The sequence below is a fragment of the Solanum tuberosum genome, unplaced genomic scaffold, assembly GCF_000226075.1.
Source record: "Solanum tuberosum cultivar DM 1-3 516 R44 unplaced genomic scaffold, SolTub_3.0 scf00063, whole genome shotgun sequence".
Lineage (NCBI taxonomy): Eukaryota > Viridiplantae > Streptophyta > Magnoliopsida > Solanales > Solanaceae > Solanum > Solanum tuberosum.
In genome coordinates this window covers 503,198-518,574 of record NW_006238988.1, presented here as the reverse complement: position 1 = coordinate 518,574, position 15,377 = coordinate 503,198, and the positions used below count along the sequence as shown (strand labels likewise).

Below are 15,377 nucleotides of genomic sequence, written 5' to 3'. Positions count from 1 at the left end.
AGTAGGTATCATCGGCCAACCCAAAATAGAAACTAATATGTAATGAATAATAGTATAAAATCAACTATGACACTTAGCAGGTGGCAAGCAACAAACAACATGAACCAGTGACAACAACACTAAAGTAAGTATGCAATCAATCACAATATCAAGCACACATATGGGGACTCATGCCTCCACACCACGCACATTTGGGAAATGGGTTCTTTGAGATTGAGTACATTAAGTTAATTCAATATCTTTTTCCTTTAATGTTACCGTGTCGGAACGTGACACTCCGGTCCAATTATACAGTATCGGAACGTGACAATCTGATCCAATAATCTCATTAATTTATCATTTATTATCACCACTTTTCAACTCATTAACAATATTTCATTAAACTTTCTTTATTCAAGGCATCACTTCGATAGAGAGGGTTCAAGATTATAAATTCCACGGTCTCAGGATTTCAAATCAATCACAAACCACACAACCAAGCTACACAATCACACAATCAAGTACATAGAGAACTTCACAATATCATTCAATGCATATCAATCACTATTAAGAGTCTATCTATCAAATAGAATAAACCATAACCTACTTCCACCGAAGAACCGAAGTGAAGCAAACTACTTCTCCAATGCTTTTCCTTTCCTCAATGCTTCCGAACCTTTCCAATCTATCCAGTATATATGCATAATTTGTAAGTTAACAAGCCTATAAACACTCATATTATTCTATATATGTCTAGCCTAGACTCAAAAACTCACCTAATTCTATAATAAAGTTCAAACCTAAGGGTAAGTCTTAATTCCTTCCATTAGCATAACTTTAATGTAATTCATATAATATACTACACCTTATATTTTATTACCTATCTCAATATATCAAATTTTAGTTTATAATATGGTAAAACTGAAACCACTGGTCACGATACCAGTGGCAGCCAACACATGAACCCACAAAATACACTAACCAAAAAAAAAAACCAATCAAACCAACCAACCAGCAACTAACCATTGGCCCCAATTACTTTAGTTCCTGATTATTTTCTCCATTAGTCACATCAATATGCGCACACTTATAAATTGCAGCACCTCAACTTTCTTATCCCCAACATTATAATAATAATATACTTTATCACCTATCTTCTTCTTCTTTTTGGTTTTCCACCCAGTGTCTGGAGCCCACATTAGAGCTTCGACTAAATTTGGATCGCACTGCAGGGCTCATTTGTGGGTGGTGCTCCCAACAGGATTTTCTCCATACTCAGGGCTCGAACCCGCAGGGGCGGCTCTACAACTTTGAAAAAAAAGCAATTGCCTTAGGCCCCAAAATTTGAGGGGCCTCATTATTTTATTTTTTTAAAAAAGGTTATAAGTATTTTTTTTTTAAAAATATCGAGTATTACTTGTAGAAAATAAAAACTTTTCATAAAAGAGCAAAGGAGTAATAGAAGTTCGACAAATTACGAATACTATGTCTCAAGAAAGATTAAATAATTGGCTATAATAAACTTCATAAAAAACATATATTTGAATTTAAGGCCTCCATTCGAATTTGGTTTTAGGCCACCAATTTATTAGAGCTGCCCTTGCGAATCCGAGACCTCTAATTATGGGTGAAACACTCTCACCAGTGCACCACAACCCTTGGTACATTATCGCCTATCATTCACTAAGAACGGACATCCGACAAAATTGAATATACAATACAATGGGTAAGTCTTCTTCTCTCCTCTTTTAATTATTTAGGGTAAATAATTATCAACTAATAATTAAATAATTACTAAACCCTCTAATTTATTCTTATCCATGGGCCATATGGTAATTTAATTAAATAAACTGTCCATTAACTATCAACTAATAAAACAATTAAAACCACCCTACTAAATTTATAATTGTAGTTACGAATAGTTCAAAATATCCATTTAGAATCTATCGAAAAATATTTTATGAAATAAAAAGCTCTAATACTCAAAACAACCAAAAGAGTTGTTACATTCATAATCTTATTTAGGCAAATGAAGGATCCTAATTAAGTTATGGGATGCTATTATTTGGATAAAAGTAATCAGGTTTCATATGAAGCTAATAAAATTAACCTCAATATATATATATATATATGTGGTTCGATCGTTTAATCTAATATTTAAATACAAAGACATGAGATTCACTATATAAAAATTAAAGAGTTAAGTCCCTCTCTTTTAATTCAAACTTGTCTAATAATGATATTTATTAAGTACTATTTAAAGAGTTACGAAATATTTTTATGTTTCATATTGATAGTATATAAATGTATTAATAAAAAGACTTTATCATATGTTAATCGTGTTCGATTAAAACATCGAAAAAATTATGAAAAAATATGGAGATGCGGGGGATCGAACCCCGTGCCTCTCGCATGCAAAGCGAGCGCTCTACCATTTGAGCTACATCCCCAATTGTGCTTTGATATCCAGTATTATCTAAGTCAACATGACAGTTGATAACACACCTCCCTCCGTTCCATTTTATGTGGCGTACCTAGATTGATTGTGTTTTTAAGAATTTCATAAACGTATATATGACTAAAAAAGAAACTTTATATCTATTTTTTTTAATAGAATATGTATTTATAGATATAATACATACTACATTAATGAAGGCTTAGCTCTTCGCGCTTTCCACAATTTTTTATTAGGAGGGTGGGGGTGTTTGTCTATCTCCCAAGAAAAACATTGTATGAACACGATTTAAAATGGTTTATATGAATGGATAAAATGAAAATTTGTAACGAAAAAATAGTAAAGCCATAAATTTTAGAGAAATTTATTGCGACAAAGAATGAATACATATAAATGCAAAAATAATAAGTCTATTTTCATGCATGGAAGTATTATATAGTTTGTATATATATTTTTTTAATTCAGAATCATTATATCATATTTAGTGAATTCTGAAGAAAAAAAAATCTATACATATTCCATCTTCCAAGGCCAAAGAACTCTTAAACAAAGAGCCTTTTTCATGATCTTCTATATATATAACCCTAAAATTCATTCATATATTTAATTTCTATGTATATTATGGAGATTTGTTATTCTTGCTACCTCTAGCATATATACAATACTCTGGTAATTTTCTACCTCTAGCATATATGTAAATTGTGAAATTTGAAAAAAAAAACCTTCAAAAAAAAGATATTAATCGTAAAGAAAACGAAATCTCCATGATAAATGCAAATCCCTCGCGATATTATTTGAGAATACAAATTCTTGTTACACCACATAAATAGATTTTTGTTAAAATTATTAGTAGAAATAAGAAAATGATTCTCTTGATACATTCAAGTAATTAAATGTTTCTTTTTTAGAAAACTATATTTATTGTTATAACCTGTTTTTTTCAACTAAATAGATTATTTTTATTAAAGTCATGATCTTGAATGCTGAGAACGAATGATGGAATTTACAGTATCAAGATACGACGAAAATCATTTTCAGAAAAATATTTTATCTGAACAAGTCATCAAAAAGGAGCCAGGAAAACTATTTCTCTCACTTATAAACGAAAAACATTTTCTTTATACCTATCTTAATTTTTAACCTCATATTACTACCCCATATAATATTTTACTATTAATCTTTAATATTCAACTTTTTTTTTATCAAACTATGCTCTAATTTTTTTTTCACTACTATAATATATAGTAGTGTATATGTTTTTTCAGGATAATCAACCTCAGGTGGATTATTTCCTCATCATCAATCTTGTAATTATTTTGGCTATTTTTGCAAAGAGGGTAAAAATGGAAGATCATGGAGAAACAAAATTGACAGGAATTAGACAAATTGTGAGACTCAAACAATTGTTACACAAATGGCAAAATGTCACATTTACCCCTAATACTACTAAGGGAAAACCCCACAGCCTGAAAATTGGTTGTACAAAATCGTCCATTAATAATCGAAAAAATGAGACACATAGAGGAGGGATATCCCCTTCTATAAGCAAGAGGCTAAGAAGCTCCAATATGTATTGGGATTCAGATGAGGACAGTTGTCAAAGCCCTGAATCGCCACATGGCGTCCCGAAAGGATATTTAGCTGTTTATGTGGGTCCAGAACTTAGAAGATTTATAATTCCAACAAGTTACTTAAGTGACTCTTTGTTCAAAAAATTACTTGAAAAAGTTGAAGAAGAATTTGGATTTGATCATAGTGGTGGCCTTACAATTCCTTGTGAAATTGAAACTTTCAAGTTTTTGTTGCAATGTATGGAGAATCATCAAAGATGTCTCCCTGTTGATAGTCACCACAATGGTTCTGGTAATTTTTCCTTTCATTTCCATGCGTTATGTTGCTTGAATTCTTCAAAATACTGTTGAGTATGTTTATCTGCTATGAATGCGCGTGGTCGCAATTTTAATGATTAGAAACAACATGTGTTATGTTAACTTTAATAAGAAGCTTTAAATATTTTTTTATTCAGAATTTATTTGCGTATGTTAGATTTATGTTATTGAGATTATTCGAAGAATACAGTCAAATCTCTTTAAAATAACATTTACTGACCTTTTAATTTGGTTTCAGATGCAGGGATCATGGCTTGATTATATATGATTTCAATATATACTAAGCTAAGGTATTATTTACTGACTTGATTGACTTTTATGAGATGTTTAGTACGAAAGGAAAAAAAAAATTTGATTTTTTTTTCATTTTATTATGTAACACACTTTTAAATTTAAAAACTATTTCAAATAGACTATGGAGAAAAGGTAAACAAAAAAGTCATATTTTTTCCTTTTTTCTCAAAAATAATTTTCGAAACATCATGTGGTTATATATTTAACTGACTTTTGAAAGAAAATAAAAAGTTTAAAGATGAATTTCAAGTTTGAAAAAGTGATTTCGACCAATTTATCAAAGTGAAATGAGATAACTTTTATGTTTTTCAAATTAAATGGAGATCCAAATAATATCCATTTTAAATACCCCTTTTCAACGTTTTTTTTTTTAAAAAAAAAAACAATAATCATATTTTTATGTCAAAATGGCTACAATTTTTTTCTAACAAAATTCTTTTCCTTCGTACCAAACACGCCCTAGTGTAATTTAATTTTTTTTACCGGTTTAAAATATAAATTTCTTATTATTGTTTTTTTGTAATGCAGCAAAGATCTTTGTGGCAAATTGATCAGGATTGAACTCTTTGTTATGGTATTATTATAATTAGTGATGGTTGGTATAAATTAGGTTTAATCATTTTATTTTATTTTAATTTCTTTTCTCCTGGTGTAAAATATACAAAGGTCTTTGCTTGTACTTGTATTTAACTATCAATTTATCAACACTTATCCCTTTTATTAATAATATATATATTTATCTTTCTTCATATTTGATGAAAAAGAAAAATAGGCTATATAGGTCTATTGGTGATCAGACTATACCACACTTATTTTACTACCTCGAAGTATATGAATTTATCTGATTGAGAACACCCAAATTGAACTCACTCATCATTTAGGCACAAAGATACAATAACTAATCGAGCGATCAACCACTATTTTTGTAAATCTGCCTTTTGAAAACAACCACAAGAAAGACAATTTTTTTGCTGGATGTTCTTTTTTGAAATACTAACTATTTAATAAATGACCATTTTTTTTATTTCTTTTGTAATCTTGCATAACTTCTAGGCAATTTCATTGTAATAAAATTAATTTCTTGCAACTATTGATATTTCAATAGAATTGAGTTAATAAATGACGAGTAATTGTTATTTGGGTTGAAATATTAGGCTAGAAGTTAGAATAGATTAAAAGTTAGTCATAAATCATAATTATAACATAACTGGTATCAATTCTTACTAAATTTTATTGTTTTAAATAGGGAAATTTTTACGTATAGCAAATAAAAAATTGCTAATTGTATGCTATAGCAAATTTTATAAAATTGCAGTCTATAGCAAAATTTTAATTTGCTACGGATGTGTCTTTCTGTATATTAGCTAGTAAGTTTTTTTTTTTTTTTTTATACATTTTGATTGTTTAAAAAATAAATAAAAAGGCGTTAATTTTGGTTAGAAAAAAAAGGAAAAAAACCACTGAAGTCACGCACGTTCTGTTCCATTCGATTTTCCTTCCTTCCTCGTCGTCTTCAACAGTAAGAACTCCATTGTAACTCAATTCAAAAAATCGATCAAGCTATTGACGGTACTATACAAACAATCGAGATCATTGGACTGTAGAGATAGCAACAGGAGGTAATTTCATGACGAAAACATACTTTGATTTTGCTTTTTTTGGTCGAAGATGGTGTTCAACATGTATTCAAAATCAAATTTCATTTTTAACTTTCATCAATTTAAGTTGAATGTATATTGAGAGGTGTATATTTTGTTCGAAATAGAGTTTAACACTTATGATTTGTATAGTTAATTTGTAATCTAGAAAAATTTGTGATCTGGAAATTTTCTGGATGAAATTGTTGATTATTTTGAATTTGTGATCGGAGATTCGCTCATTTCACAGTAATATTTGTGTTCGGATTTGTATATTTGCTTAGAGTTTATACGTATAGGTTTTTAGATATGATTTAGTAAGATATGTATAATTCATATATGAAACTATTATGTGTATGTTTTATACAGTGCATCTTCATCATGATTTTGGATATATGATTGTTATACAAATGCAAAAATGTGTACTCTGTGAAAGTAACATAACATTGCACTTGTATGAAATTGTATAATTGTGTATAAAGTTTTAATTTGTGTATATAATTGTTTATATAGAAATGTATATGCAGAATGTGTATATAAATATTTATATGAGTATATAATGGGAATATGTATATATGTGAATAACTGAAGTTGCTAGAATTTGTATAAATATATGTTCTGTTTGTTGTTGAAATTCTTAATCGTATAAATGTATATGTATATATAACCATTTTTTTTATACAGAAATTTTGAAAATGGCTTCATTAGCTATTTTGGTTATGCATTCCGGTAGATGGGACAATGACAATTGTTACGTTGATTATACAATTGAGGGGTGGTTTTTAAAGAAAGTTCATCGTATAAGGAGTTGTATAATGTTATTGCAATGCAACTCGGTGTTGATACAAATGTGATTAAGCTGAAAATTGATTATAAGGTTAAAGAAAGCAAAACGCCAATGTTGATTCACAACGACATGGGTGTTAGAGTGTATATCATGCTTAAAAAGGCTGCAGATGACTTCAACAAGTATCCAATTTGTATAAGCAAAATGGATAATAGTAGCAATATCACTGAACTGTGTGAAAGTTCAAATCATGAAAATGATATAGTTACATCAATTTGTAATGATGGTATTGCTGATTTTGAGACTAGGTAGCTGTCAATTGGTGAATCGGTAAATTTAACGCATCCAATACAAATTAAAAAGAATTTTAATAATTAAAAAAATAAAAATCGAGAGTTTGAATTGATCAAACTCATCACGCGATATACTGAAATCATGTGACTTGCTGGTGGATGGTATTTTGAAAGCAACACTTGATGTAACATTAGCATAGGACGATGTAACATTAATCTCAACATTTTGCTTAATGCTTGTATAGGACGATGGAACATTAGCATGTTTTTTGGCCTGCCTCTTTGGAAGTGGTGACTTAGGTCTTTTTGCAACATTTGCACGTCGGGGAGACTTTCTTAAACAAGGCTACTTTGAAATGACCCTAGGTGTTGTCTTGTTCTGAATATGAGTGATTGTTTGCCTTGATTTCTTCTGAGGAGGCGACAAACAAGTATCAATTTTTTCTTTCCCTTGTTATTTATTGGATATGGAGGATCCTGAAAATCATCGTCCGAAGTATTTGCAGCTGTTGTTTCTGTTGGAGATGGATCTTATTGAACATACTTAGGAGGTAATTCAAGAATCTTGAGTTCCATTGGAGTTGGAGTTATATTCTTAAAAACAAGCTGCAAAATATAGACATGTTCATATTGACATATTCATTATACAAAATGTTTCCTTAATCAAATGTAAAAACATATATACAATTTTTATATATATACATTAGACAAACTTATATGTATAATTATATAGTTTATAAGCTTATATATACAAATGAGCTTATGTTTATACAATTCACATACTTATAGATATATTTATACATTGTCAAAAACTTGTATAAATAATAATACATGGAGGACATTTATACATATAGTTTTCTATAGCACAAACTGATACATATATTTATACATTTACATATTTATACAGTTATATATATACTATATTTATACATATAATTGTACAATGCGTACCGAATTGTTGTCGTCTCTGAACATGCCCTTAGCAAAATAGCTTAGACGAGGGAAATCTTTTTTTGTCTTCCAGTTAAGTATCCTAGGGATGTGATGAGATACCTTAACAACAATTTCCTCATCAAAATTCAAACAACATTCATAAAACCACACTTGTAAAGCAAGTGGGAAACCATACAACCTGAAATACTTCCCATCGTGTTTGATCTTAGTGTGCAAATGCAGAATCAGAAGGTCAAAAGCCTTGTTACCCCATGGGTAGTCAATGTATCTGCCCGATTCAATCAAAATCAAAGTCTTTCCTATCAATAACAGTAGTGGTTGGTTCTTCGGAAAGGAAGAATGAATGTATATAGAACAATATAACAACCTTCACCGCATCATCATCATTATCCCCCCAAACCTTATTATCAAACTTTTCAACCAACTGACTCTTGGTGATGGCTTTTTCGACTCCAAAATACTGAAGAATAATCATGTTTGGTTCTTCGGTAATAAAGACAAAATCCTTCTCATTGTTTGAACATTTTAACCTAGATATTATAGCAAAGTCACGAATGGTGAATCGCAAAGTGGTGCCATTCACATGTATTAGGATTGCATCTTTTGAGCTACCCTCAATTTCTCTCAAAAACATGCATCTAATCAGTTGTGCTTGAACATGACACCTACGAATGCTAGATAATTGGGTAAAACATGTTGTTCCACAAAATTCTTTATACTGTGAACTAGTAAGCTTTGTAGCTAACACTTTCATTACTTCAATATTTGTGAAACACTGCATGTGAGGTATGCATGTTGGTTCTCTTTTTCCTAAAAACTTAACAGCCTGAAAATGAGTGGAATACCGAAAAAGAGAAGCGACTACGGATCTCCTCATTGGAAAATGGGGATAAGCGAGAAGCCCCGATACGATCTCCCGCTGTGAAGTAGGAGGTTTTCACCGACAGAAAAAATGCATAAATATGTATACATAATTAAGACACAAGTACATATATCAAAATGTGTGAATAGCTTTTAAATGAAAATAACATATACAAGTTTTATAAAGAAAAAATACATTATACAAACTAATTTCAATTGTGTATATAGATAAAGTGTTGTACCGCTACGAATACAATAACTATTGATATTATACTTATACAAATAAATTACAAATGTAATAATTGTTTACATTATATGTATAGTGAAATACAAACCATTTTATGTATGTGTATAAGTTTGTGGAATTGTATATGTCTAAAGGAACATTATACAAAAGTATCCTTATACAAATGAAAAAACTTATACATAAAACAATGCACAAAACTGTATCAAATGCATAAATGTTTATACTGTATATATATAGAAGTTGTTGTGACACTACTAATAAAATAACTATTAAATATTATACATTATACAACCAATTTCAAATGTATAATTGTTTGCTTTGTATGTATAGTTAAATAGTTCTATTTTATACATTTAACTTTGGATATTAACATAGCGAATATATAAAACTGTATAAACAAACAGATAGAAGACATGAATCAACACAGAAAATATATGAAAAATATAAAATCGTAACATGTACAAAAATAATGATTATACAAATAACTCATCATGCTCCAATAAGCTAGAAACAACGACTTCCTTTCTTTTTGCATTCTCAATTGTATAATTAGTTGTTTTTTCTTTACTTTTTTTACTTGACCCAACAACAGACTGATCTTTCTTACCTCCCTCCACAATTTTGATGTTGGATTGCTTCAATTTTGCACTCATTTCCTCCAATCTGATTGGGTCATTTTTCAATTTGAATTTGATCTTTTGCATTGCGTTGGATTTGGACATTAAACCTGCAACCTCCCCAAAATCCTGAGTTAAACCCAAGGAAAACAATGAGCGTTCAACACTATTTTCGACATGCAAGGGTATACCTCTTGTGAATCTTTTAGATGGAGACTGGTGTCACGGACTTAGAGTCTTACTAAAGCTCCATGCGGCTCTTGACAACTTACTCACTATCTTTCAAGATCTTGTAAGCTCAAGAAAGCTCTTTATGCTAAGATCGCTAAGGAAATGAAAGGAAAGACTTAGAAAGAACAAGAGAGTTTTGGAAGAAGGCTTTTGTATTGCTTTGGAAGATTGCTTTACACTTGAGTGATGCCTTGCAAATGGTTGGCACCTCTATTTATACTACTTCCTAAGGACTAAAGTACAATTAATATTTACATGAGAAGTCCTTAAGGTATTTACACATTGGCCCCCCTTTCTAGAGAATTCTACATAGTCTAGAATTCTCCAAGGCTCTCTTGAAAGATCTAAGGCATTCTAGAGTTCTCTCTTTAACTCTAGAAACCTTCATGCCTACTTGGCTGGAAAATTTGGCTCGGAGAGTGGCGGGACATGACACTGGGCATTCATTGTTTGAATGAAAACTCTGTATGGATTATGAACTGATGTGAAAAATAGCTTGAAAAAAATAGACAAAAATTTAAATTAATCGATTGAGATAAGTTTTGGCGGTACCTGAAATTTTGAAGGGATTTTGAAACCGCGATTGAGAACGTGCTGGTGGAGATTTGAAATTTCAAACTGATTTTGGGGAGAAATTGAAGGAAATAAGAGATATAAACGAGAAGAAGAGATTGTATAAAAGGAATAACGTCAATTTTTTTTTTTTTACTTATACAAATCGGTGGGGCCCATTAATAGCAAACTGACCAAGACTTTGCTCCTTAAAGGAAATAAATGAAACGGTAGCTACTTTATTTATTTTACATTAATAGTTTGCCATTATGTACAATTATACCTTTTAAATATTGAATGTTTTTTTAGTATTATAGTTATATTATATATATAAAAAAATAATTTCTTTTTGGAAAATATTTTTACAAAAAATTTGTGGATCTATTTGAGCTAATATATCAACTCAATTTTACATAAACTGAATGAACAGACCAAAATAAGTTAAGCTATACCACCCAAATTTTAAAAAAATATTAATAAATCATATTTTTATGAACTGATTTCATCACACTTACGTATACACACCACTCAAAAAAAATCAACAATTAATCTAGGTCAAGATAAGCTTTGATGGGCTAGATGTTAAGAGTCATATTCTCCTCTACATGAATTGCTAAAATAGTATATCTTTAATATTAACTTCGTCTAGCTATATGAGTTTGCTCAATTTGTTGATCTCGAATATCTGAATAGAAGTAGGAGTATTGCATACATTTTATTGTTTTTAAAATTTACTTATGAATACACTGAGTTTATTATTAGAGATCAATTGTCAAATAGCCAGTCTATTTATTTTGTGAGTAATTCAACATGATAACTAGGTTGTATACATCAGACACTTCTATCTCATTCTAAAATTAATTTCTCGATGTTTCTTTTGATATATAGTATCTCATTCGTGCTATCGTGCATGGTACCTCAAAAAATAATTCTTTAAATAAATCTATTTCAATATGGTATCTCGAATATAATTTGTGAGTAATTCAATAGAAAAACTAGTATGAAATCATATTTAATCTTCTGTGACATAAATGTCAAAAGAAGGGACAAAAAGAATCTAAAATATTTTTCATTTGATTTAAAAGGAACCAAATTCAACACATCTTATGTGTAGATATATTACAAACTCAATTCAATACCTTTATTTCTTTGTTTTTTCCTTCTAAGTAGGGTAAAGGGGAGTGCTAAATTTCCAACAATTAATAATTAAGGTGTTATCATAATCATCTTGATTGATTCATCAATTATGGAAGTTGTTATAGAGCAAGGGGCTTTATGGAAGTTGTCATCAATTATGAAAGTTATTATAGAGCAACACATTACTTTTTATAATTATGAAATATTGATGATGTCCATGTGGACATATATATACCTTTAAAATACACTATTAAATAGTGCAGGGGTAAAATGTCATTTTCAAAGTTTGGTATCGTAACAACAATTTCTGTCAAAGTTCAGATATATTTCAGACCTTTTTCCCAATAATTTTTTACTAGATTTAAAGGAGATACATCATTCCTCAAAATTAACCTAAATCAAATCCTCAATTATTTACTCACTTCATTTTTTCCATAATTTATATCTTTACTCCTAATCATCCCACTTTCTCTCTTCCATACATGAGAAGACTAAGAGGGAGTAGCACCCAAGAATCCAAAGAAGGAAGTCGTTTCATTGCCACAAAAAGTAGACATTGGATAATTATTAAGTACATATCAAATACAAAAAGGAAATTATATCACATTCATACAAGAACAGTTCAGATACATAGAATGAACACATCTAATCATTGAGTATATATATTAGATACATAGAAGAAAGTATATTAGATACATACAAGAACAATTCAGATACATAGAATGAACATATCAGATACACAAAAATTTAATTTTTATGAATTTTTTAGAAGTTGTGATATGACAGATACTCTAAGATTGTTATATGCTTGATTTAATTTTTAATTTGTGTCTTTTAGTTATATTCATTATTTAGATACACTTAATTATATGTATCTGAAATACTATGTATGTCAGATACATGTATCTGAGGTGTAAATTAGGGTATAGTATAAACTCACGAAAAGAGGAATAATTAACTCCAAAACTAATTGGGAAAAAGGAAAAAGGAAAAAGGGAAGTGTCATAGGGATAGTAACAGCTCTATAGGCCCCCAAAGTTTGAATAAAACTTTGGGCCCACTATATACATTACAACTTTGGATTTTTTTTATAATAAATATATATTTTTAGGGCCATTAATTTAAATATAATCGGTGTTTTGGAATTTCACTTGTATAAGTTTCAAATTCGAGGTTTTTTTAAAAAAAAAAATATGTAAGGCTATCATAAACAACACATGCAAATTTGTCAAATCGAATAGGACTTGTGAACAATTTAACAAGATAGATAGAATGAAGATAGTATCAAGCTTTGTTAATCTTACAGAACATGTGAACAATTGAACAATACAAACAATTCTTGTCATTCGTCAAATTTCGTGAATACGATATGTATAATGAAGATAGTGTCAAGCTTTGACAATTCGTCAATTCAACAAGATAGGTAGAATAAAGATAGTAGAAAATCTCTCGCAAATGTAGTAGGAAAAAAATGGTTGATTTACGTAACTATCTCTTTTTTAATCATCATTCAGATTTCACTCCTATTTTAAAAAGTCGTACAAATGTAGCCTTTCGAGAAAATACCTTTCCAAATAACGTTTGACTCAGATCTAACATTTACTCACATATTGCTCAATCTTTATTGATATAATTGAACTGTCGTCTAACATTTGTAACAACTTATGAATACTAGATTGTCGTCTAACGTTTTCGCAAAAGTATAAAAAAGGTCAATAAACTTGGAAGACAAACCACACGAGCTACAAGATTGCCTTTAGTTAGTCAAGGATTTGTGGGCTTAAGAGAAGGGGCCAATTAGAAAAAGATTAAATTAGATTACTTGGCCCACTTACTCGTGGGCTGTCCTAATAATATTCTTTACCAAAATTAAGTTCTTTTAACAAAAAAGAAATAGACAAATTTCAATTTTGTTATATTCAACAATAACTATGATTAATATATATCTCATATCATTATATTCAATTGTGGTACTATATTTTTTCATCTTGATTATGAATAAAAAACAAAAAAAAGAGTCACATATTCCTTATCTTGTATACAAATGAATTTAACTTTTTTATATTCGAATATGATATTCCATGAAATTTTTATTATTAAAATGTGAACGATCGAGTCATTTTTTAACCTTTCTCTAATTTTACTAAAATAGGATTTTAAAAGACGAGTTCGTTCCATTTCTAACTCTAAGGTTCCTTATGGTTTTTTGGAGGCTAGTTTACTTTAAACTCAACTTCACACCTATAAAAACGAGATATGATATATTCTCTTGAACAAACATCTTGAATATCTCATAAACTCTTAGATATTCATAAAAAGAAGAAGACATTGCACCTTGAATATCCCATAAAATCTTGGGTATTCACAACGTCAAACAGTGTCACTTCTCAAAGCAAAGTGTTGCCCGATACGTTTAAGAAATATGTTATTAACAACTCTCGGATCAAGGAGAATAATTAAGAGAGAACAACCAAGAGATAAACAGAGTTGTACTCGACCACAAATATTCATTAATAAAAAATTTATTTCATTATATATATTTTCTTTGTGATTGCAGTCAATACATCCGTCACTTTAAAATCTATTACAAACATCTTCCCGATGTCTTACTTGCATTGTGCCCTAATTACGCATTGTTTAATGCTTATTAAAAAGGAAAGTGTGCTTCATCTACGTACTTTTTATGTTCAGAATTCAAACCTCAAACATCTAATGTTCGAATTAAGAGTGAAAAAACTTTAACCGCAAAGGCATTGACTTAATTATTTGTAAAACTTTTGTGAAACTTAAGGAAGTCAAACGTGCATGATCACTTATAGCCAGCATCATTAATTCTGTGAAGTCAAATAATATTTATAGCAAAAAATTGTTGTGCTTGACTTTCTTCTTAAGTTTTCTTCAATATGTTTGCCAAATGAATGCTTAAATTGATTTAAAAAAATAAAAAAAATGTTTCTACATTAGTAATTTTCTAAATCATTATTTGTTTTTACATAATGAAAATCTGAATCGGAATCATTCATATCGTAGACCATTTGAAACATTTGTTTTCTTTATACAATCGCCAATTTAACCTTAATAAGTTTGAACCATTCAAATTTATAAAATCTTAAAATCATTAATAACGTTGTTCATTTTAATTCTGATAACGTAGCGTTTTACCACCAATCTAGCTACAATTGCACAATCATACCACCACAAAACCACCATGTATGACCAACCAACACCAACAACGTACACCATCATGACCATCATAAATTACATCATCCATCCCTAGCTTATTCGTCGTTAATCACACTAATAACCATCACACTCATCATTTTTAATCATTACAACATATAATTACCATCATTAATCATCTCTATCAACCGCAACCACAACCACAACCTCAATCACAGCCCTCACTTCATAATCATAACCTTTAATTTTCATAGAGTGCTTCAT

At 29.6% G+C, this 15,377-nt stretch overlaps 1 protein-coding gene and 1 non-coding gene across 2 annotated transcripts; one reads left to right on the top strand and one right to left on the bottom strand.

Annotated features, from left to right (window-relative positions):
* Positions 1–2,356: 2,356 nt before the first annotated feature.
* TRNAA-UGC (transfer RNA alanine (anticodon UGC)) lies at positions 2,357–2,429 on the bottom strand. Its single transcript has one exon. It is a non-coding gene; the product is annotated as a tRNA-Ala (tRNA).
* Positions 2,430–3,699: 1,270 nt separating this feature from the next.
* LOC102605164 (uncharacterized) lies at positions 3,700–4,356 on the top strand. The gene has a single exon (XM_015307743.1). It carries the CDS (start codon positions 3,778–3,780, stop codon positions 4,354–4,356), a length of 579 nt encoding a protein of 192 aa, XP_015163229.1. The 5' UTR covers positions 3,700–3,777.
* The last annotated feature ends 11,021 nt before the right edge of the window (positions 4,357–15,377 follow it).

Coding starts and splice junctions, on each gene's coding strand:
- LOC102605164 (XM_015307743.1), top strand. CDS start 3,778: ATGGAAGATCATGGAGAAACAAAATTGACAGGAATTAGACAAATTGTG.